At 45.4% G+C, this 22,701-nt stretch overlaps 1 protein-coding gene across 2 annotated transcripts; it reads right to left on the bottom strand.

Annotated features, from left to right (window-relative positions):
- Positions 1–11: 11 nt before the first annotated feature.
- wdr6 (WD repeat domain 6) lies at positions 12–22,515 on the bottom strand. 2 transcript variants are annotated; one of them, XM_079527009.1, is made up of 7 exons: positions 22,278–22,515; positions 21,602–21,726; positions 18,886–19,032; positions 8,827–11,746; positions 6,862–6,939; positions 5,409–5,525; positions 12–2,008 (listed from the first exon to the last, which is right to left on the bottom strand). In XM_079527009.1, exons 2-7 carry the CDS (start codon positions 21,669–21,671, stop codon positions 769–771), a joined length of 4,572 nt encoding a protein of 1,523 aa, XP_079383135.1. In that variant the 5' UTR covers positions 21,672–21,726; positions 22,278–22,515; the 3' UTR covers positions 12–768. The 2 variants fall into 2 exon arrangements, with proteins under 2 accessions (XP_079383135.1, XP_079383134.1); XM_079527008.1 differs by having other exon boundaries at positions 22,274–22,515.
- Between the last annotated feature and the right edge of the window lie 186 nt (positions 22,516–22,701).

Raw genomic sequence — 22,701 nt, forward strand, 5'->3', positions numbered from 1 at the left:
TTTTTTGGGGGGGGGGGGGGGGTCCCTGGAACAACATATTTTCAGATGGGGGTCGGCGGCCAAATACATATAATCTTTGGGTTGAGAACCACTGACATAGAAACATTGTTTTTTCAGAAAACTGTCAGGATTTAGAAGACATGTTTTAGAAGGGGTGCATACTTGTCCTCAGGTCTAAATGGGTTAAATGGCAGCAATATGACAACATTCACCATTTCCATTTGGTTTTTATTGTCTCTCTTACATAATGTTTTGGTGCTCATTGGACCTTCAAGCATTAAACATACATATTGGTTGGGCACTTGTTCAGTGTATATGAAGGCATATCACATTCCTCCACACTACTGTACACTACCCACTGAAACTTCTATCGGGTGAAAAGAAGCGACTGGTGACTTGTGTATCGGAGAAGACATGTGGCTGCTACACCCTCCCCAGACCAATAGAGAGTATGCGCGTGACATCATCATCAAACCAGGAAGTTATGCAGGAATGCCTACTGAGTGGCAAAAAACTACTTTCTGGCCTTGACAGCCCATACATCCAAACAGAAAAGTCCTATCTGATTGCATTAAACAACATTAAACAATGTTAAACTCACTTTGCCTGTTGCTTTGCCACTCGATTTGCCACTCGATGGGCCATTCACTTTAAGCATGCGCATACCCTCTATAGTAGGCGTTGGCAGTGACAGAGAGACTATAAACATGGCCTTAACAAAATGAAGTCGATTGGTTCATCCTTTTTTTTTTCCCCTGGTGATTCGTCTTACGATTTGTCTTTCCAAGTTCTGTTTTCCTCAAAAGTCACTGTAACGCGTTGCTCCGTCAGCCCTCTTTTTCTTTGCTCCTCCTCCGACTCCATCCCTCCCTCGGTCTCTACATCTGAAACTCGTATCAGCTGGAGGCCCTGGCCACAGGCCAGCACCCACCCTGCTCTGGGCGTCGTAACACCGCCAGCCACGTCGCTGCTGCGTTTACCTGCAGCAGCAGCCTCCCTCTCCATTACCGCCCTGGCTTCAGAACCCGTCTCGCTGCCTGGTGTATCGCCCCCCGCCGCCACAGCAACACCTGCCTCGCTCTTTGTCTTACCGTCCATCCTGACCAATGTCTCCCCTCCGTCACCGGCCTCTTCCAACCCGCTCTCAGACCCGTCTGTCTCGCTCTCTCTCCCCGTCTCCGTCTCCGTCCCAACACCACCTCTTTCAGCCCTTCTCCCGTTCTCCTCCACCATCACCCCTCCTTTCCAGACGGCCATTCCAGCGGCGTCGGCCACGTGCGAGTAGAGCGTCCCGCTGTGTACGATTCCAGCACTGCGGACCCTCCAGAGGCAGATTCTCTGGTCTGGGGACGTCGAGACTAAAAGCCCGGGCGAGAGGAGTCTCAAGGCAGTCAGGGGGGCTGCGTGGGCCAGGGGGATGCGGGACTGGGACTGGAGGTGGAGATGTAAGTGACTGGGGGGGTGGAGTGAGTCAGGATAAGGTGGAGGAGGGGTACTGGGTGAGGACTCGGGGTGAGTATGTGGGTGAGAAAGCAGAGGGGACCGAGAGTGGCAGGGTTTGAACTGAGAATGGGTCTGGACTTGTGAGTGGTTTTCATTTTGTAACTGGGGCCTTGTTTGGGACACGGGGAGCCCAGTTTGAGGGGAAAGAGTGTGGTTGTGGAGAGGATAGCCTGGCTCCTCCAAAAGCTGCTCCTCCTCGGCCGGTGAAAGCACTCTGCTCCCCTCTATCGCATCCACAAGGTACTGCGCTCTGACCATCGACACTGTCAGCTGTCCATCATCTCCGCCACTTGCAACAGCTACCCGGCAACCGTCCTCTTGTCGTTCCGCGCTCTCTGCCCAGACGACCAATGAGTTGATGCCGTTGTGGTGGGCGGGGATGCTGAGGCCTGGGATTGGCGGAGCTGGAGTGTCAGTCTTACTACCGACCAGTGTGGAGGCGGCTGTGGTCACATCCCACACTGCAATATTCCCATCTGTAGCAGCACTGAAGAGGAGCACACGTCTGAGAAGAATAGATAAAAACCGAGGGAGGGGGAGAGAGAGAGAGGGAGAGAGAGGGGGGGGGGGGACAAATAGTAAGAGGGAGGGAGTGAGATAAATGCACTACAGACACATAAGACCCACTTTGAACTTTAAGCCTGTTTTTCAGCGATTTCAAATGCGCCATCTTTCTATATCCGGTCCGAAATGCTCACGGAAACGACTGCTACGGCCGGTCTTCACTCGGCAGAACCAGTAGAAACCCTAGAAACATAGTCTACCTATCATAAATAATTTACTAAACGCATATCATGATTATTAAAGAAAGACTTTACACTAAAGTTCGCCCAAATCCTTTGACTTGTTATTGAGTTTCTAACGTATTGTGACCAATAGAAGGTATAACAGCGATATCTGTTGTGTTTAACCCATTTTGGGGCGGGAACCCCTTTTGTTGTTTTAAACATTGTTATAATTTAGCTATTTAAAAATAGCAGATCTACAAGCTCATAGCGTGCCACCGAGTGGCGCGCTACGAGCTTGTAGTTCTGCTATTTTTGAAAAATCGTGAAAATATTTATTTCAGAAAACTGTAGGATTTAGAACCCGGAAGTGAGCTTCAATTTGGGCTATATGCATCCAGCACCTTCCATTTCAGCTTGGGCAGCCACTGCACTTCCGGTCACCAGCAGACTCATTCTAGCAACGGTCCGACATACGGTACAGACCAAGTGTATCTGATGTTTTAGACTCACGTATTTTGGTTGGCCCAAATCATGATTTAAAAACGTGGAAGGGTCAAGTGTTGTTTTTGGCAGCAACATTTGATTTTAGTTTTAGTCATAGTCTTTTGAATAGTTTTCATTTAGTTTTAGTCACATTTTAGTCACCTGGAATGTTTTACTGTTAGTCTAGTTTTAGTCAACTAAAATATCATACGATTTTAGTCGACTAAATCTACAGTTGATTTAGTCGAATGTATTTTAGTGGGCCTTGATGCCGTCGTAATGACTGATTTTACACTTGCTGGAGGAAAAAAACGTGTCGTGCATGCAAACAATATTGTAAAATTGTCCACTAGTCCTTAACATTTTAGTCTATTTTTTATTTGTTGAAGAGTATATTTAGTCTTAGTTTTAGTCATCATAGCTTAGTTTTTATTTAGTTTCCATTTCGTCAGTGGAAAAAGGTAGTCGACGAACATTTTTCGTCATAGATTCAGTCGACGAATACACCACTGGGTTGGATGCATATAGAGCATTCCAGTGCACAGGGTTCGAATACACCACTGGGTTGGATGCATATAGAGCAGGGGTTCTCAACGTTTTTGGCCGGGGACCCCCGGAAATGCTTTGGCAATGTCTCGGGACCCCCGCCCCGCCCCCTCCCGACCCCCAATATAAATACTGCTACAATAACCTTAAACCATTTTGGGCGGGAACCCCTTTTGGTGTTTTAAGCATTGTTATAATTTAGCTATTGAAAAATAGCAGATCTACAAGCTCGTAGCGCGCCACCGAGTGGCGCGCTACGAGCTTGTAGGTCTGCTATTTTTGAAAAATCGTGAAAATATTTTTTTTTGAAAAATAAAATAATTTGGGGACCCCCTAAAATAATTTGGTGACTTCCCGAGGGGTCGCGACCTACGGGTTGAGAACCCCTGATATAGAGCATTCCAGTGCACAGGGTTTGGCCCCTTGGCATATACTGTATAGTAGGGTGTTTCAAGGTCCAAAATCAAATCAGACGGCACATTTTAATACCATTCTTGAGTTTTAACCATTTGACCCCCAGGATTAATTAATCTATCTATGGCGCATTGCCAAGGTTTTATTGCACGCAACCCTTATTTTGAAGAGACAAATATCCGTAACCGGATGTTACAATGACAAAATGCCGTGTGTGGTGTCTTGACCGGGGGTTGTTCTCTCGGTCGGTGGTGGAAAACCCCCGACCGCGAGTATCACAGCGCCTGCTGTCGGCCGTTGAAAAAAAAACCTTGTTTTCACCAGAAACGACATTCATTGCGCCGATTTGGAGATACAGGCCATTGAAAGCATGGCCTGCATGAAGTGGATGCGCGCGCATCTTCAAAATGGCCGCGGCCACTGTCCCACTTTGACCGTTATGCTAACGAGCGGCAGCTAACGATTCGAACCGTTCAAGACATGGATCATTAAAGAATATAAACCCTGGAAAACGTAGGCTACGGTTTTGGCGGGCTGCACGACTAATTCAATCCTACGGTTACTACGGTTCTGGCAGGCTCCGTGAAGCTCAAGTCCCATTAGGTGTTGAGTCAAAACTCAGAAATGGACAAAATCTGGTCAGCATGACATCTCACACCTCAGAAACTACATCTCCCAGAATGCAGCAGCAAGATGGCTGCTCGTTACCTGATTAGGAGCACCTTAAAAGGAATGGAGCGTCAGTCATTCAAACAAACACCAGATGCAAACAGCAAAGACAACTCTTGGGTTCTACCTCCAAAGACGCCAATGGTCGGTGATATTGTTTTATTTATACTTATGTATGCACTGCAGTACTGTTTGATGTGGTTAAAATCTGGCTAATTGTGTTTAGTAGCTTCAACTGCTTCAGTCTGAAGTGGGGAAGGACACATTAACTTGCTTGAGAGTTGGATTTCATTTATGTTTAATAGTATCTCTTTACAAAATAAGTTAGAAATGTTAAAATGATTTAAGAATTTAAAAGACTACTAAAATATGGACAATTCATGTTAAAGGTTTAAAGGTTATTTTCTTTAACTGCTTATTCAATTTAAAATGCTAGATGCTTACTTAACTTGAATCCTTATTCCTTTATCCAAGCTTAAAGGGTAAAGTAATTTGAAATGTTTAATTTGTTTAAAATGTTGACTAAGGTGTTCATTGTTTAAACACTGTTTAAAAGACTTCATTATTTGAAAATACATGTAATGTTTAAAATCAAGTGGTTAAAAAGAGAACCTGGTTTGAAAGGATTATCATTTGTTGTTTGGCAATGTTGTTAATCTTTGTTTCCTTGTGTTCGAAGGTTTTCAACCTAACTGAAATGACCAGCCAATCACCAATGAAGCCAACACTGAGTGTAAAAGTTGGAAAATAAAAAACCATTGGATTGAGTTGGAAATTGGAGTTGCGTCCTTGTATGTCCTTTGGAGTGGAACTGAGTTGAACTTTACATTAGGCCATTTTGGGCGGGAACCCCTTTTGGTGTTTTAAACATCGTTATAATTTAGCTATTGAAAAATAGCAGATCTACAAGCTACGAGCTTGTAGGTCTGCTATTTTTGAAAAATCGTGAAAATATTTATTTCAGAAAACTGGATGATTTATTTTTAATGTCAGGCTTAAATGGGTTAGGCTACACATGGTTGGTAAAAGGCTGATGTGTGATATCTTCAGCCATGTATTAGTCACCTGTTGCCTTCTCCATCCTCCATCCAGCAGGTGGCGAGACTGAGCACACAGCGATGGTGGTAGAAACATTCCCACAACAACTCAAAGTGACCTTTGGCCTCACTGACTGAGAACAATCTGGGTGTAGAGAGCGAGGGGAAGACAGATATAGACATAAGACACATGAACCATATTAAAACTTGTATAACGCATTCAGGACGGAAACCCATTTTTGGTGTTTTAAGGATTATGTTATACTGAAAAAGTGGCGCAATTCTTTATATATATAATATATACTTTCAGAGTGAACGTTTTTTAACTCATAATCTTTGCTTCCGGGGGGTCCCTGGAACAACATATTTTCAGATGGGGGGGGGGGTCGGTAGCCAAATACAGATACCTTTTGGGGTCCTTGACATGAAATAGTTTGAGAACCACTGATATAGAAACATAGGTTTTTCAGAAAGCTGTCATGATAGACATTTTGTAGAATCTGGTCTCAGGTCTAAATGGGAGCATTTTCATTTCTCTAGGGAACATTTGTTTTTTTTTAACATTTGCTCTAGCGATGAGCTCATCAAATGATGATGAAATGTGTCAGGGCACTCTTTCTTCTTTTTCTCCTTCTGAAATGCCCCTGTTAAGTGTTGACTTGATGCCATATGTAGTCCTGAAGAAAGCAAGGATGTTACAGAGACACTGGAGATGGAGTCACTTGGAGGGGGGAGGGAGGGGTGAAAAAAAAAATCCTGGGAACTGCACTTGTGTCCTATGTATGCATAGAAATGCTGTTATTGTACTGCTTTTTCCAAATAAAATAAATATTATAAAAAAATAAAAAAATAAGAAATGTGTCAGGGATGTGCACACAGACATCAAAGGGGGCTTCAGCCCCTGCCTTTTTGCCGTTTTTCCCTTAATTTCCAGACCACGAATGCAGCTATTTACTATGGTGAAAGAAATGCAAACGCCCCTCCTTTCCTTCCATGCCATATCCGGAAAGGCAGCATTCAGGAGAATTGCTTTTCCCCCCCGAAGTCTCCTGAACTTGAACACAGTATTTTGCGTTGAACAAATCTGTTTAGAAATCCATGTCGTTGCACCGCATCTCCACTAGCTAAAGAGTGCTGGGTTGTGCCCCGAAAATAGTAGGTCTACAAGCTCTCGACGCGTCGCAGCGTGACACGTTGTGAGCTTGTAGATCTGCTATTTTCACTATTTTTGTCCAAAAGTGCCCTCTTACGGGATTTCAGCCCCCGCTTCTCTAAAGGCCAAGCTACACCAGGCTTTTCAGTGCGCGTTTACGCGAATACGCACGCACGCGCCAATTTAGGTCCAGTCCTATTTTAAGTGCGCGTACGCGGGGTTCGCGTTTCAGGGTAAACGCGCACAAAACGTGCACGAAAAGCCTGGTGTAGCCCGGCCGTAAGACTCTCTGCACGTCCCTGAAATGTGTAATAGAGTAGGTACCAACCTCACAGCTCCGTCACTGCAGGCCAAAGCCAGGTGAACACAATCCTTCCCCTCCGTCACCACAGCAATGGACATGTACCTGGTGGATAAACAAAACACACAGATGTTAACCCATTTTGACCTGAGATCAGATTCTAAAAATGTCTTCTACATCCTGACAGTTTTCTGAAAAAGCTATGTTTTCTATGTCAGTCGTTCTTCGATTTTTCAAAAATAGCAGACCTACAAGCTCGTAGCGCGCCACTCGGTGGCGCGCTACGAGCTTGTAGATCTGCTATTTTTCAATAGCTAAAGCATAACATAATGCTAACACCAAAAGGGGTTCCCGCCCAGAATGGGTGTTAATACAGACTTCACATCAGCTTCACACTACAAACCGTGGTTTAAATCTTCAGAAATATTAATGTTTGATCAATAATGCCAATTATAGCCAAATAAATGTCCAGTTCTACAGTACCTCAAACTTGCCTCTATTTTTTGCCTATTAATTGTGCCAATATGCCACGCCTGTGGAATATGCCTCACCAATATGCCTCACCCCCTGCTATCAATATGCTGAAATCCCCTCCCCCTTTTCACACAACTGTATCAATATGGAATTCTATGGAATCTCTTCTTTTTTTGGAAACTGCACAAAAAGGAATGTCACCCACTGTTTTACTTGTATAACTGTAGCCTCGGAAACCCAGACTTTTTTTCCAGGGAGAAAAAAAAAGTCTGGGTCCGAGTCCACTTCAATTCGGCATAGAGTAGCGCAAACATCTCTCACTCTCTGCTGATTTCTGATCGTCTGCACCTTTGTTAAATTGACGCACGCACACATGTACACACACACACACTCCTCTCTCTCTCTGTCGCTCTAAGTAATTAGTCTCATGTCACGCAGCTGCGCATAGTTTCTCCCGGCGGATTCCAGTTCCAGGCTAGTATAACTGTGATGTGACAAAAAAAAGGCTGATTCTGAATTGGAGCCAATTATACCTTATCAGTGCTCAACATTTGTAATATACTATATAAAGTGTATTATAATGTTATAAATGAATTGCAGTGTAAATACAGTAACAGACATTTGAACACAATGCAGGCAATGATAATAATAAAAGGTTGTGTTCATTGTCCACTGCACCTAGAGAGAAAACTGATCAAGGTTCAGCTTGGTTCATAGCTTACTTAATTCGTCGCAGCGATCCGGTCGACAAACCCACAACGTGTTGCACATGCAATGTGTTGTGGGCTTGTAGATCGTCGGTGTTTGCAGACCGAGTACATACAGTACTAAAAAAACAAAGAAATAAAACTGACGTGTTTCACCCCTGTATCTAAACCCTGTTTCACGCTCAAGGAAGTCTGTTTACTTCCGAGTCTGGCTTAACCTGACTCCGCCAGATGGGGCAGCAGAGAGTACACTGGGTTCCCCCTTCCTGCTCCCATCTGGGAACTCTCAGGCAGACTTGATGCTCCGGCCACAAAACGGCCTGGCCAATCAGCGGCAGCCAGAGGCGGGATCAAGGCATGCACAGTGCTGCCTTGATCCCGCCTCTAGCTGCCGCTGATTGGCCAGGCCATCAGCAGATGTCTTTGAAGAGGATTTGATACACACACACACACACACACACACACACACACACACACACACACACACAGACACACACACACACACACACACACACACTATAGTGCTGCCACACTATCTAAAGAGCCGCGCACGTTCTCGGCTGTGCGCAGCTCATTATCCGAGTTTTTAGACAGCTGGTGGATGGAAAAGAAGCTCCACCTCTGCGGAAGACTTGCGCGACGGCCAGATTCCCGGAAACGCTCTCCTCCGCGCAAGTCGTCCGCGGAGGTGGAGCTTAATTTCCATCCACCAGCTGTCTAAAAAATCGGAAAATAAGCTGCGCACAGCTTAAGACGTGCACGGCTGTCGACCGTTTTGCGCTTAGGTGTGGAAACAGTGACACACACACACCTGGTTTCTGGGTCCATTTTCACCATCTTGTGCCGATTCCGCCTCCTCTCCCATTGCTCATCCAATCGGTGACTGGCTACCTGGATCACCTGACAGGAAGGAAGCTGCCTCTGTCCATCCCAGCTAATCATCAGCCTGTAACACTGCAGCTGGGCCCGGCCTCCCGCGGAGACCAGCAGAGCAGAAATGGGCCGTTTTGATCCCTCCATTTCTATTCCTCCTCCACCTCCAGTTCCGATATGCCTTTGCCCAGAACATGTTATGGCAGCCACGGTGCGGACACTAGAGATGTGGTCTGTGATCACTGAAAGCACTTGGACCTCACCGGAATTAGGTTCGACAGCCAGGACAGACAAACTGGTGTCCTCTCCTCCAGTCACCAAAATCTCCCAATGTCCGTCGCTACTTTCCTCTGCTCCTGCTGCTGTCAAGACTTTGGCCCGTGTCTGAACCTCATTGCTCATTCCCTCCATTCTTCCCAACCTACACACACAACCAATGGCCCTCCCATGGACCCCCTCCCTCAGGTCCCAGGTCTTTCCTGCCTTGCCAGCCCGGCTCGACATCTCGCTGGGCGGTTGTGATGCCAGGACGGCCCCTTGCTTGATGAAGACCAGGGTACCATGTCCAGGCCATAGTGCTTTATGTGAGGGCCAGAGACCCCATGAGCGATGCCCCCCGCCACAGGGCACCGAGAGCAGCCTCTCCTGTCTCACTGGGTCCCACACCACAAAATGGTCCGCGTGGAACCCAGCAATAACGAACCGGGTTTCTCGTCCCTCGGTCTCTCTCTTCGTTTCTTCTTCGCCTCTTCCCTGGCTGCTGACACGTTCTTTCTGGATTTCTTCCGGATTTTTCAAAGCTGCTTGGACGTTTGTCTCTCGATCCTCCAAACAATTTTCCTCCTCTTCCCGAGAGCGTTCTGGAAGGTCCGTCAATGAGCGTTCCGGTTCTAGAATCAGGACCCTCTCCAGCCATTCCATGCCCTTGCAGGCCCGTTGGACTCTCAGAACCTCCAGTTGAAGGCCTTTAGGGCCACCTCTTTTCTCTTCACCGTCAGCTCCTGCATTTTCCTCCAGTCTTTCTGGTTTATCTGTAGTTTGCAATCTGAAGACCCTCACACAGCCGTCCCTGCCGGCGCTGTATAGAAGCCGCCGGTACTCGCAGACTGAAGTCACGCCCTGCTTTCCATGCACCCCGAAAAGACAGCTTTCTGGCTTCAGTGGCAGGTGGCATTCTTCCGTTCCCCTTTTCACCTCCACCAAGCCTCCATCTTTTTCTTCCATGCCGTCTCCATGTATTTGAACATCGCCTTTTTCATCTGCCTTACTGCTGTCGGTTCTCCCGATCAGCAAGTCTTGACATCGGCCTTCCTCTTCCTTCTCCCTTTGCTCACATGTTCTTCTCTCGAGGAACAGCAGCAGGGACCCTCTCCTGTCACCACACACCCACAGCACCCCTGCTGCTGTTCTGGAGTGGAGTCGGACTGCTGCGGTCAACCAGCGTTTGGCACAGACGGGCAGGAGGAAGGTGGGGAGGGTTGCCACCCTGAGAGCCATGTGAGACTCTTCATCCATATCGACCTCAACGTACCAGCGGTGGACGAGCCCCCCTGCCCCGGAGGCAAGCAAATATCCCCCGCCGTGTCTCCCGCTCTCTTGTGCGCCCCCGACCCAGATGAGGCTATGGATCTTCCCTTGACCTCCGCTGAGAAGCACCCCAGATTGGGGTTGGGAAAGTGGAAAGACCTGTACTCCTCCAATGAGGTTGCCCACGGCACACAGGTGGACTGTGGACGACGAGTCTTTGACCCTGATGGTTAGTGTTTCCATGACACAGTAGGACTGGAACTCAACGGGGCCCTGCCATAGAGGCTCCCACTGTCCGTCACGGTACCGGTAGACTATCCCTTGATCAGTGCAAACCACAATCTGAAATTCAGACAAGCCGCTAGTGCTGCTCTCTCTCCCAGTCACACACAACCCCTTGGGCATGCCCTGGCCGATGAATTTCATGTCCAATTCATTTACCGTCTCCCCCTTCATCACCCCACTTTTCTTCAAATCTTTTTCCTTATCCCCTTCCAGTCTCCATAGCCTCACCCCGCCGTCAGCACCGCCCGTTGCCACCCACGACGCCTCATGCACGTTTCCCCCACTCACGGCCAGGGCTCGGACCCCTCCGGCTCGATGTCCCTTTAATGTCCGGGCCACCTTCCCATCTGCAGCCCAGTCCCAAACCAAGCACGCCCCGTCTTCCCCGGCACTGTACACTTTCCCCGGGGAGAGACGCACAGAGAACACCCTAGCCTGGTGTCCATATAAGACCCTCAAACAGGTAGGGTTCAAATCTCCACATGTCCCACCGGGTCCCCCTAAAACCCCAACGCCCCAGACCCTCACACTGCGGTCATCGGAGGCTGAGGCCAGCCACCCTTTTTCCTGGAGGTAGGACAGGCTGAAGATGACCCCACTGTGGCCCAGCAGACGCCTCTCAACTGGGGCTTTGAGTTGAGCCTCGTTCCGCTCTGTGCCACCTGAGCCAGGCCTCCACAAAACTAGCTGGTTAAAGACAGTTCCCCCGACTAGGACTGAATCCGTCCACGACTTGTCCACTAGAAGTAGGGCAGAATAGAGGAGACACCCCTCTAAGCAGGAGCACTGAACCAAGGCTTTTCCTTTCTCTGCGTCCAGGAGGAAGGCCCCGTTATGGGCTAACGCCACGCCGAGGAGCGGTCGTCCTTCTCCAGAAAGCCAGTGGGCATCCAAGGCCCAGTCTTGCAGTTCCATGAGGGGACCTATGGTCTCGAGGTGCAGGTGGTCCCCACGGTGGAGCTCCGTGCGTAGCCTGACTAGCCTCACAGCCTTGCCTCCATACACTGCAAGATCATAGTGGCTGGACTCTGTGCTAGAGCTCCCTCCTGAGGACAGAGAAGATAGGGTGATGAAAGAAATATTCACACACAGAAATAGATGAAATAGAATAGAAACTCCTGATGTGGGAATTTGCGAGAATTCCAATACGTTCAAAATATGGGGGCAAACAGAATCGGGACCATTTTAAGCTACCATATTATCAATTGGTCTAAATTATTATCAATATTACTTGTGAGCAGAGCGGCGCAAGTGCTGTTTTCGGCTGCGTATGTCGGTGACACCCTCGGTGACACGCTCGCGATCGGCCAATCAGGGATTGTGAATTTTTGGTGACACCCTCGGCCCGTTCTGAAATTCCATATGTAGATCTGACCTCATCAAACCCTGTACACGTAAGACACGCTCCATATATGGCCAGTGCATGTGACCTTGCCCTTTAGGGCCTTTTAGGGCGAGGGTCGCTTCTCTCCCTCAGGCGTCTTACTGATATTTTTAAGGGCACAATGAGTTCTACCTGCTCCATCTGTTCACACCTAACAGTGTGATGTGTGTAAAGCGTTGTTACACATGCATGGCATCGGTTTGTGTTGCGTGACGTCAGACCAGACCTTTGTCAGCCTACAGTATATAAAGTGTTGCACACATCGATAGAGATCCAGAGAGGAGAATATCAAGCTATTTAGATATTGAGACGGAGACGTTTAAGGCGAGACCGGGAGAGAGACGGCAACAGTGAAGAGAACAAAGAGAAACACGAAGAGAGGGATTGGAGGATGTTGTACTGGTCATCGGTCAAAGAGTTCCAAGGACCGCCGTCAGACTTCTTCCTTGCTTGTGCCGCCGGGCCAGTGGGGGACAAGGTGTACTTGTTTGGAGGCTATTTTAACTACGGGACGAACACCAAAGACAGACTGATTGATGTGCATGTCTTCAACACAGTGTCTTTGAAGTTGTCTCTAGTCAAGCTGGAAAACATCTTTGACAATCCCCCCATGCGCTATGGCCACACAGCTATGCTGATGGAGGACATTGTCAATCCCCCCATGCGCTATGGCCACACAGCTGTGCTGATGGAGGACATTGTCTATGTATGGGGAGGGGTATTGAATTTCAATATGAGTTTTATTTACACAAGGGGGTCAGATAATGATCTTTATGCATTTGACATCGACACCCACAGATGGTCCAAGCCCAGGAGTTCTGGGACTGTTCCAGAGGAGAGGTACCACCACTCAGCCTGTGTCTTGGGGAAGGTCATGTATGTCCATGGAGGAAACACCTGGACTGGATGGGCTAATGACACGTACAAGTTGGACACCAGCACAATGGTCTGGTCTTTAATTAACACCAGCTCACCACCTCCTGCTTCATCGCGCCACTCTGCCACAATCATCGGGACAAAGATGTTTGTAATTGGGGGCAGAACGAATGGTTATGGGCCTCTGAGTGTGTTTGACACAAAGACCAGCTGTTGGCTGAGCATGCCTTCTGCACAGCTCCCAGAAGCATGCTGGTCTCACGCAGCCTTCGCCTACAATGGAGAGATGTACATTGTTGTAGGCTCCAAATATAATCTGTGGCACAACGACAATTATCTGTGGAAATTAAATCCTAAGACATTTTCCTGGAAGAAGGTCCAGCCCATGGGGAACGGCCTACAAAAGTCTGTGAGCTTTTGCCTGGTGGCAGATCATATTATCTTCTTTGGAAAACAACACGTACAGATCTTACACTTCCAGAGTCCAACTCTGAAGACGTTGTGCAAGTTAGCAGTTATCCGCCGCGGTCTGGAGCAGTCGGGACTCCCACACAACATCAGGTGGGAACTGGCAGCCATGACAACAACATAATACATTATGTATATGAGCGTTGGCTCACCGCCAGGCGAGCTCACTAAACGTGTTGAAGATGGTGTCTGACCTGTACGTCTTAGAGGTCAGGACTCTCACGCCACGTCAGCAACTGGCAGTCGTGACAACATTAACAGAACAAGAACATAAAACATTGAACCCACTAAAATAAATAGACACATAGAAATCACACTCTGTTTAAAGTGCTCTAAACAAACATTATAAAGTCCATAGATTTGGCTGCCATATGACATCACGTGGGGGTGCTGTTTTTTTTTTTAGGTGCTAGCCCCTCCTACTCCCAGCTTTGTGTGTACCCCATAGCGATGATTTGATTGGCTGAGCAATGTGTGTACCAGTGTACCCCATAGCAATAATTTGATTGGCTGAGCAATGTGTGTACCCCATAGCGATGATTTGATTGGCTGAGCAATGTGTGTACCCTATAGCGATGATTTGATTGGCTGAGCAATGTGTGTACCCTATAGCGATGATTTGATTGGCTGAGCAATGTGTGTACCCTATAGCGATGATTTGATTGGCTGAGCAATGTGTGTACCCTATAGCGATGATTTGATTGGCTGAGCAATGCGTGTACCCCATAGCGATGATTTGATTGGCTGTGCACGGAATGTGTTGTATGATTATGTATGGATAATGATGATGTGTGATTTTTTTTTTGTCATTAAAAGTCCATAGTCTAGGCTGCCATATGACATTTCCTAAAGCCAGGCGTGGGAGGGGCTAATGCATTGAGACGCTCGGTAGACATCCGTACCAGATACCTGCAGCTGGCCATTATAATAACTAGAATTTCGCGGGACTTTGGCCCACTCATCCTAGCGCCACGAGTCGCAAATAGGAAGAAGGCAATAGCAGGAGGGCGATATTGTTTTCTTTTCTTTTTTTACTTGGAAGTAAAAAAAAGTTTAAAAAAAAAAAGGCAACCCATGATGTTTTCATATACCCAGTTGCTTGGAAAGTGCAAATTTGGCAACCTGGCTGAGTGGCCCTATTTGTTAGTTTTGCTTGTTTTTATTTGCGTATAAAAGAAAGCATGGCAAGTGGCAATGTTTCTATATACTATATATTGTAGTTGCTTGGATGTGGCAAATGTGGCAACCTAGTGGGAACACTGTACTGTACTGTAGTCCTCTGCACTGTACTGTACTGTACTGTTCTCCACTGTACTGTACTGTTCTCCACTGTACTGTTCTGTACTGTGCTGTTCTCACTGTACTGTACTGTACTTACCTGTGCTCCTCTGTACTGTACTCTACTCCTCTGTACTGTACTGCACTCCTCTGTACTAGGGCATTCATTAAAACATTGATGCATCGATTTCATTAACACAAGTCGATTCAGATTAGGAGAAGTCAAAAGTTAAAAAATCAATCAATCAATCAATTGTTTCAATCATATTTTTTGCTCTATGTGTGCGTGTACACAGAATTCAAACTCGCCTATTAGTTTGCATTGCATTTAGAACGCGCCCTTAATTAAGAACCTAACTGCAGCTGTGTATGTGGCTCTCAGCGGTGTCCCACTATTGACTGGCTGAATTTGAACTGCGCTGTGTCAGAGAAGTAACAGATAGAAGTGCGCAAACTTTATCCCCAAACGATATCCCCCCCCCCCCCCCCCCCCCCCCACCTCCGTACTAGGAAATAAAACATCCGTGCTGAATGCTGATGCAATGACTGTCCTGTTTCTGGTTTAGCTTTACGCGCGGGAGCGGCGGGACGCATGAATCTCTCCGTCTCCGGTTAGTGCGGGTTGTTGTTTATTTGCATGGCTCAGAAAATAAGTAACAAACTAACATGAGAACGTTATCGAGTTGTTGGAGGAGGAGGAGGAAAAGGTTCACGTCGTGAACGTGGAAGGTGGAAGGCAGATTGTATTCTGATGATGTGCCAAACTGCTGCTGGCTGCTGTAATGTTAATATATAGACCTATGTCTTCTATAGCTGCTGCTGCGCTGTGTGGTAGGAGAAGGCGAACGGATAAACGGCCATGTGCTTGTGTACCCCCTTTCCATTAGGGTAGAAGGATAATAAAAATCACACTGAAATAATGAATGGTGTTTTTATACTAGCGCTTTTCCAAGTGCTCAAAGTACTTTACAATCATTCATACGTTGGGAGGTGAAGTGGCGAACAGTCGACGCCAGCTTCCTCACTTCCCACATTCACACACAGACACTAGGTGCGTTTCCATAAAGCCGTTTCTTTGCGCATTAAGGCTCTTGCGCAAAATCTCCTGGATGGAAACACATCAACATGCGAATAAGTCTCCATTTTTCGCAAAAACACTTTTTCGCTTGGAGGTTGCGGATTTAGGCTTTTTCGAAAAAAGGGAAATGCGCAAATAGTGTATGGAAACACTTGCGGAAAAGGTTTTTAATTAGAAAGCATTGAACTCGCATTATATCGCTTTTGAACAGTTGGAAAATAAAATAAAACAACGATGGGGAGGCAGTGGAGTGAACGGTGCATGGGATGGTGGACAGAGAGGGAGAGGGAGTGTCGGAGTGATGTTGTGGATACATATAAGGTCCCAATTTACTACTACCCGACCCGTCCGATTAATAATTGTGTAGCGTGTTCAAAGATCCCATATGAAGTCTGAATCCTCCCGAGTTGATCGGGGCGCTCCGATCATTTTGATATCTGGATCGCTACTGTATGGATGCAAGACACACACACACACACACACACACATGCACACACACACACACACACACACACACACACACACACACACGTGGACTACGAGTAGTGTAGTAGACTAAACTTTTATACAACCTAGCTGCCTGGGTCCCTACTCCCTGCAGGCTATTCGATTTCGCTCCATGCATATGCTTCATCTATTCTTATTTATTTAATATTTATATTCATTGCATAAGATAAGCAACCTAAACGTGTAGGCTATAGGCTATATAGCCGATGAAACAAGTTATTCACAACTGTTTGCAGCTGCAATCAATCAATTTACAGTATAAACGACCAGTATGCTCCAATCGAGTCCCGTGACATATAGGCTACATGTGCCCCGAATATATTAAGACAAGCATTACACAACAAATCGTTCTTTGTACGTTCTTTGACTGTAGGTGTCGTCAATACTGTGAAAGCAGCAGACGGTCGGTCAGCCGCTGACCAGGGATCAGATTACAGCGCAGTATATGGGGTCCCGTCCATTAAACTGAGATACATACAGCATACATACAGCGCATCAAATCAATGGTGTGAACATCGATTAGGACTACTTTACATGAGCCTCACTTTACTGGCAAAACAGTGCAACCTACTGCACATTTCATGAACTTATTGCATATGCGCATTTTATCAGTTTAATGGAAACACCGACAATTTGCTTTTCTTTTTTCGACTTAATGAACATACGCTTCCTTTTTTCGCAAAGGCTTAATGGAACCGCACCTAGTGTCTTGCCCAAGGACACTTCGACATGTAGACAGGAGGAGGCGGGATTCGAACCACCGATGGTTCACCCATGGACATACCCCAGACCATAAACAAGCATTAAAGTTCCTACAACATGAAGAAAGAAAAATGCACTCCCCTATGTGTTTTCTATCCCCACAAATCCGCAATTTCGATCAATCAGGTTTTTCAACATAAACGCCTGGGCTTTTATGGAAATTTCTCTCGCTCAACTGATTTGTTGGTAGCTGTGGTCAACTTTGATTGATTGATTGATTGAATTATTTATTAACAGTTTGCAGAATTACAGTACATTCAAGCACAACTCAGTACATTACAAAAACTGTTAACTGTGAGTGGACAACATTTAGAGACGTACAAATATACACTTCTATGTAGCCAAAAACAGGAAATCATCATAAAGGAGGTAAAAAAGGGGGAAAAACATACAGTTAGGGGACAAAAGGGTGGGTGGGGGATTCAGATTTTACGGGGGGGGGCAGTTTCGAATTGCAGCCGTCCGTAGGTGCCCTTTGAGAGCGGTTTTGAAGGAGTCAAGGGATTCACATGTCTTAATGACAGTTGGTAGGGCGTTCCACATTTTTGTGGCATAGGAGCCATGCCTGAGGAAGGTCCCTAGTGACCGAAACGTTGCTTCATTAAATAAGACAATACTCTTGTGCCGAGCAGATACAGTGTGCGGGTGTACCTTATTGCTTTCTTTGATGTGGCATAGGAGCGAAATTAATTTAGTCCCTTGTTTGTGCCGAATCTGGGTTGCACATGGTTTGGAAGTATTTAGACAGGTACATGGGTATCTTGGTGGTGTATCGAATCTTGTGGACCAGACCCATTGTAAGATGCTGTACTCTGTCGTCAACCCTAAGCCATTCCAGCCTGTCAAAGTGGGCAGGGGTGAGGTGGGTTCGGGGGGTGAGGCCCAGTAGTAGCCTGACCAGGTGCATGCATAGTCGAAGAAACCTTGTACGAGGGCTCCTGTTAGGGTATTCAAGGTGTTTTTGTTGACCAGTGAGGAGATCCTGTATAGGAATCTTGTTATTGTTATGTTTTCATGTGTATTTGTAATACATATTGCTGTTGTTAGCCCTGATGAAGACAGCTTCTGGTGTTGTTGTATTAACTAAAGGCTGTTCCCTCTTTTAACCTTGGAGTGCCCGGATCTCCCTTTTTTGTTTTATCCCGTCAGATCCATGAGCAACTTTTACTATTTTAACTATTGACTATTTTAATTATTTGACTATTACGTCTCGGTGAGCACATGGTTGCCTCGTTCTCTCTGGTTAACAGAGTAGATCGTAAAAAGAAAATAAATTGAGAAAGGAAGAAGAACGGAGAGAAAGAAAGAGAGACCAAGGAACCGTCTGTCAGTGTTGTTTTCGTCGACTAAAACTAAGACGAAAAATGTTCGTCGACTACCTTTTTTCACTGACGGAAACTACATGGAAACTAAATGAAAACTAAAACTAATACTATATATACACTGACAATTTCGTCAACAAATAAAAACTAGACTAAATGTTAGGAAGGGACTAGTGGACAAGAGATCCAGTTTAAGTCATTTTACAAAATAGCAGATCTACAAGCTCACAACGCGTCGCAGCGCGACGCGTTGTGAGCTTGTAGATCCGCTATTTTCAGCAAGTGAAAAAAAACATCAAGGCCCGCCAAAATACATTTCAGCCGACTAAATCAACTGTAGATTTAGTAAACTAAAATCTTATGACATTTAGTCGACTGAAACTAGACTAACACTAAAACATTCCAGGTGACTAAAATATGACTAAAACTAAGCGAAAACTATTCAAGAGACTATGACTAAAATCAAAATGTGCTGCCAAAAACATCACTGCCGTCTGTCCACCTACGTACCTCTTTCTCCCTGGTGGTTCTCTGTGGTGGAGTTACGTCGTGGTCTGGGTCGGATGCCATGGATACGGTAATGTTGGAGCACACTCAGTGAGGCGCAGGCTTTAGGGCGGGGATGGAGGCCGTACACTGTCAGTATAGGACCCTCACCTGTCAGGAAATCAATTGTCAGACTAAAGAATGAGGGTCAGGTTATGCTGCACTGCAAAAAAAACAATAATCATTCGTGTACATGACCTTGAGACCTGACATGAGATTTGAGTGTTGGCTACCCTCACGTCAAATTTACGACAGGTTGATAAATGTGGACACTGGACAGTTGTCTTGACAATTTTTTGGTCTATGCAAGTTTCATAAATTTGAGGGCCACTGTGTGTCAGTCAGTGTGTATACGGTATATATATTTTTATTACAAAGCTTGGTTGAATGCTTGATTCTGATTGGTCAATCGCCAAATTCAGCGGTCTGTTATTTCTGGATAATGACCGCTCCGCTCTATAGCAGACCGATGCCTAATCAAACCCTCAGGAGCACCTGCTGGTCCCCCGCTGATTTACTGCCGTTTCCAACATGACATGCCATGTAAACACACACACAATGTCATTTACAGCTAAACATTGCTCTCAAAAGTGTTTTTGAAAACATTTGAGCGAGAAATAGACGAAGCAGTATACCGAAAATGGATTATATTTGATCAACTCACTTCCTTGTTTTCCGACTGTGCTGCAGCTGGGAAGACGCCGGCCAGCGTGACACTTATTGGGAATACTTTCATTACCAAGCAAGGAAATACCTCGTTTTGTTGTGTTTTGGGTAAATGTATTAATTTATGTATAAAAGTAGCCGTGTAATAAGCGGGATAATGTATGGCTGAGTAGTCGGTGGTTAATCAGCCCGTCGGTGATTTATCTTTAAACAATGACCACTCAGCCATTATTATCCCTCACATATTATATGCAGTATAAGTGTGTGTGTTGTGTATACAATACACATTACACACACGTCTTTCATTTATAATATATATATATATATATATATATAATATTATTAGTTATCTTCTAATCTGCATATGTATTAGTTAAATCATTGAAAGTCCTTTATCCGTATTTGTCATTTTTCTCATTCCATATATTAGTCTCTCTGGTCCATGTTGTACTCTGGGGCGCCCAGGAAGAATAGCTACTACCTCTTGCATAGGCAGAAGTTAATGGGAATCCAATAAACATTACATCATCATCATTGCATCAGTTGGGCGTTCCATCTCCATTCTCCGTTCGCCACAAGCAACTTAAAGGGGCATTCAGTGATTTGGGTGATTTGGAAAACCACCCAGTCAGCCCCGGTAACAAAATGTGCACATGCACGCACTACAGTGGGCGGAAGTGCAACAGGCCAACAGCATGTGCACCAAGGCCCGCCCCCACTCGATCATGATTGGAGGAAGGCCCCTCTCATCCTGATTGGATGAAGGCTTTGCCACCCGCCACCAAAACTGAAACTAGGGTTTTTTGACCCCAGGGGCTCACTGGGGACAGGGAGGAACTCCTTATATGGTCAGCACACTCTATAGTAGGGAGGATTATCGGGGGGAAAAAATAAAAAATAAGTGATATTTGAATGAAGTGAAATCACTGAATATACCTTTAAACGCTCTAATATTCCACTTGTACGGACACAGCTTGGGTTGCCATCTTAGTCTCTGTCAAGTTTATGTTTCATAAAAAAGCCACCATTGTCATGTCATGAGCAACTTTCTGTCAATAAAATCCCATGCAGGGATTATTGTTCTTGTTTGGAAGCTCTAGTTTTCATTAATAACTCAACGTCATGAGTTATTGAAAACTAGCACACTATTCGGTGGTGTATGCAGGACATGATTGGGCGACAACAAGCGCTTTCAAACTCATACACAGATAGTGGTTTTCAGTGTAAAATGAAACCAAATGGACCCGTTTCATTTTACGCTCTCAAGAGTTACATTATTGTTAAACATTTGCATTACTTAATTTACAAGATGTCTACACAAATAGAGAATCTAGAAGAATTGTTATTTTGTTCAACGTTTGCCTGTTATCTCTCCTAATGGTCAATACAGCATGGAATTGGACAAAATCTTATCCAACGACAACAGAATATTCAACGTTTTGGTTCTGAATCTCATCAAATGGTGGTCCGTGGCTCAAATGCCAAATACATAATGGTCCTTGATATGAAAAAGGTTGAAAGCCCCTGACAGAGATAATCACAACACGGAATTTATTGACAGAAATTATAGTCATAACATGTCGAGGGTTGATTTTTATGAAACTTGACAGAGACAGAGGATAACCCAAGCTTTCGATACAGATGCAATATTAGTAGTATTATATTAGTTACAATATTAGTTTATCGTCGTTTAATATTAATACAACCAGATAGGACTTTTCTGTTTCATGAATGGATTGTCATATCTAGGGAGGGTATTGAAACCTCGAGTGGAATAGTTAGTGAGTGAGTGGCGACACGCTTTGATCTCGCCGCAAAGCGGGTGCCTATATGGGCTATAGTTCCAAACATTGGAACTATCCCTTGAGATAGAATGAGCACTTCCGCAATCCATCGTTACAATGGGAGTCAGTGTCGCCACTCTCTTACTATTGCACTCGGTTGAAACCTAGACGCATGCAGAGAGCTTTTATAGCATAAGTTTCTTATTGCGGCTACATTCCACCATGTGTACCTTTTAGTAGATATTCCTCCTGGAGGAACTCCAGTGCGGTGACAGGCGCGACCAAGGCTGCTGTCTCCATCACTCTGAGCAGCTATATGGCCTCTGGGCAGGGGGCAGCAACAATACTGCACTGCCTGCAAGAATTTAAACACATGAAGAGATGGAAAAGAGACTGACAGAGATTAAACATATCATCATTGTGTTTTTCACAGGGCACTGAGAGCAGCCATGCACTATTAAATATCTCGCAATTAAGACTGATTTAGTTTTTATTCTTGCATGGTGAATTTACTGAATAATAGAGACAACAGACGTTCCGGCTATCCAGCCATCATCAGTGTGATGTGAGACACTGATGGAGGCTGGATAGCCGAAACATCTGTTGACGAAAATAAAAACTAAAGCAGTCTTGGTGTGTGCGACCCATCATCACCTTTATTTCTATGATATGATTTGAACGGGCAACGCACCTTAAAGTCACAAGGAAAGTTATCTATTAAATCTTTCAAACCAGATTCTGCTTCACAGCATAAAACAATTCTTAATGGTTGTAATGTAATGTGTGTTTAAAAAAAAAAAAAATAGAACGGAAAAGAGGTCAGGCCGACAGACAGACAACGGACGGACAGACAGACACACACGTATAGCTATAAAACACACAATTTATTGTCTCATACTCACTCACAACACACTCTTAATGATGAGGAACGACCGGCAGTATTGTTTTACACCACATCCAACTCAACACTGCCGTTATTATGAACAAGTCTGTTATCATAAATTACTTGAAATGCATGAAATTAAATGTTATTGTAAAATAACCATAGAGTTGGTAAATATCTCTCAAAGCCATGCAATGATGCATACATGACAGCCTCCATGTGTTTTTCCTGTTTCTTCCGGTGAAAACTGTAACCAATCACAAGAGGCTATGCTGCACATTGTCCCAAGTAAACTGTCCGCCGATTGGTTCTAAACGATTACGTCCATTAGTTGTCCAGAATGTGCAGCATTTAGCTGACGTTGCAGCTGGCTATCAGGCTGTTGTATTGTTGTAAAGGATTACACGTGACAATAATATAACTCCACACAAATGTATTCATAATTAT

Source organism: Electrona antarctica, assembly GCF_951216825.1.
Source record: "Electrona antarctica genome assembly, chromosome: 2".
NCBI lineage: Eukaryota > Metazoa > Chordata > Actinopteri > Myctophiformes > Myctophidae > Electrona > Electrona antarctica.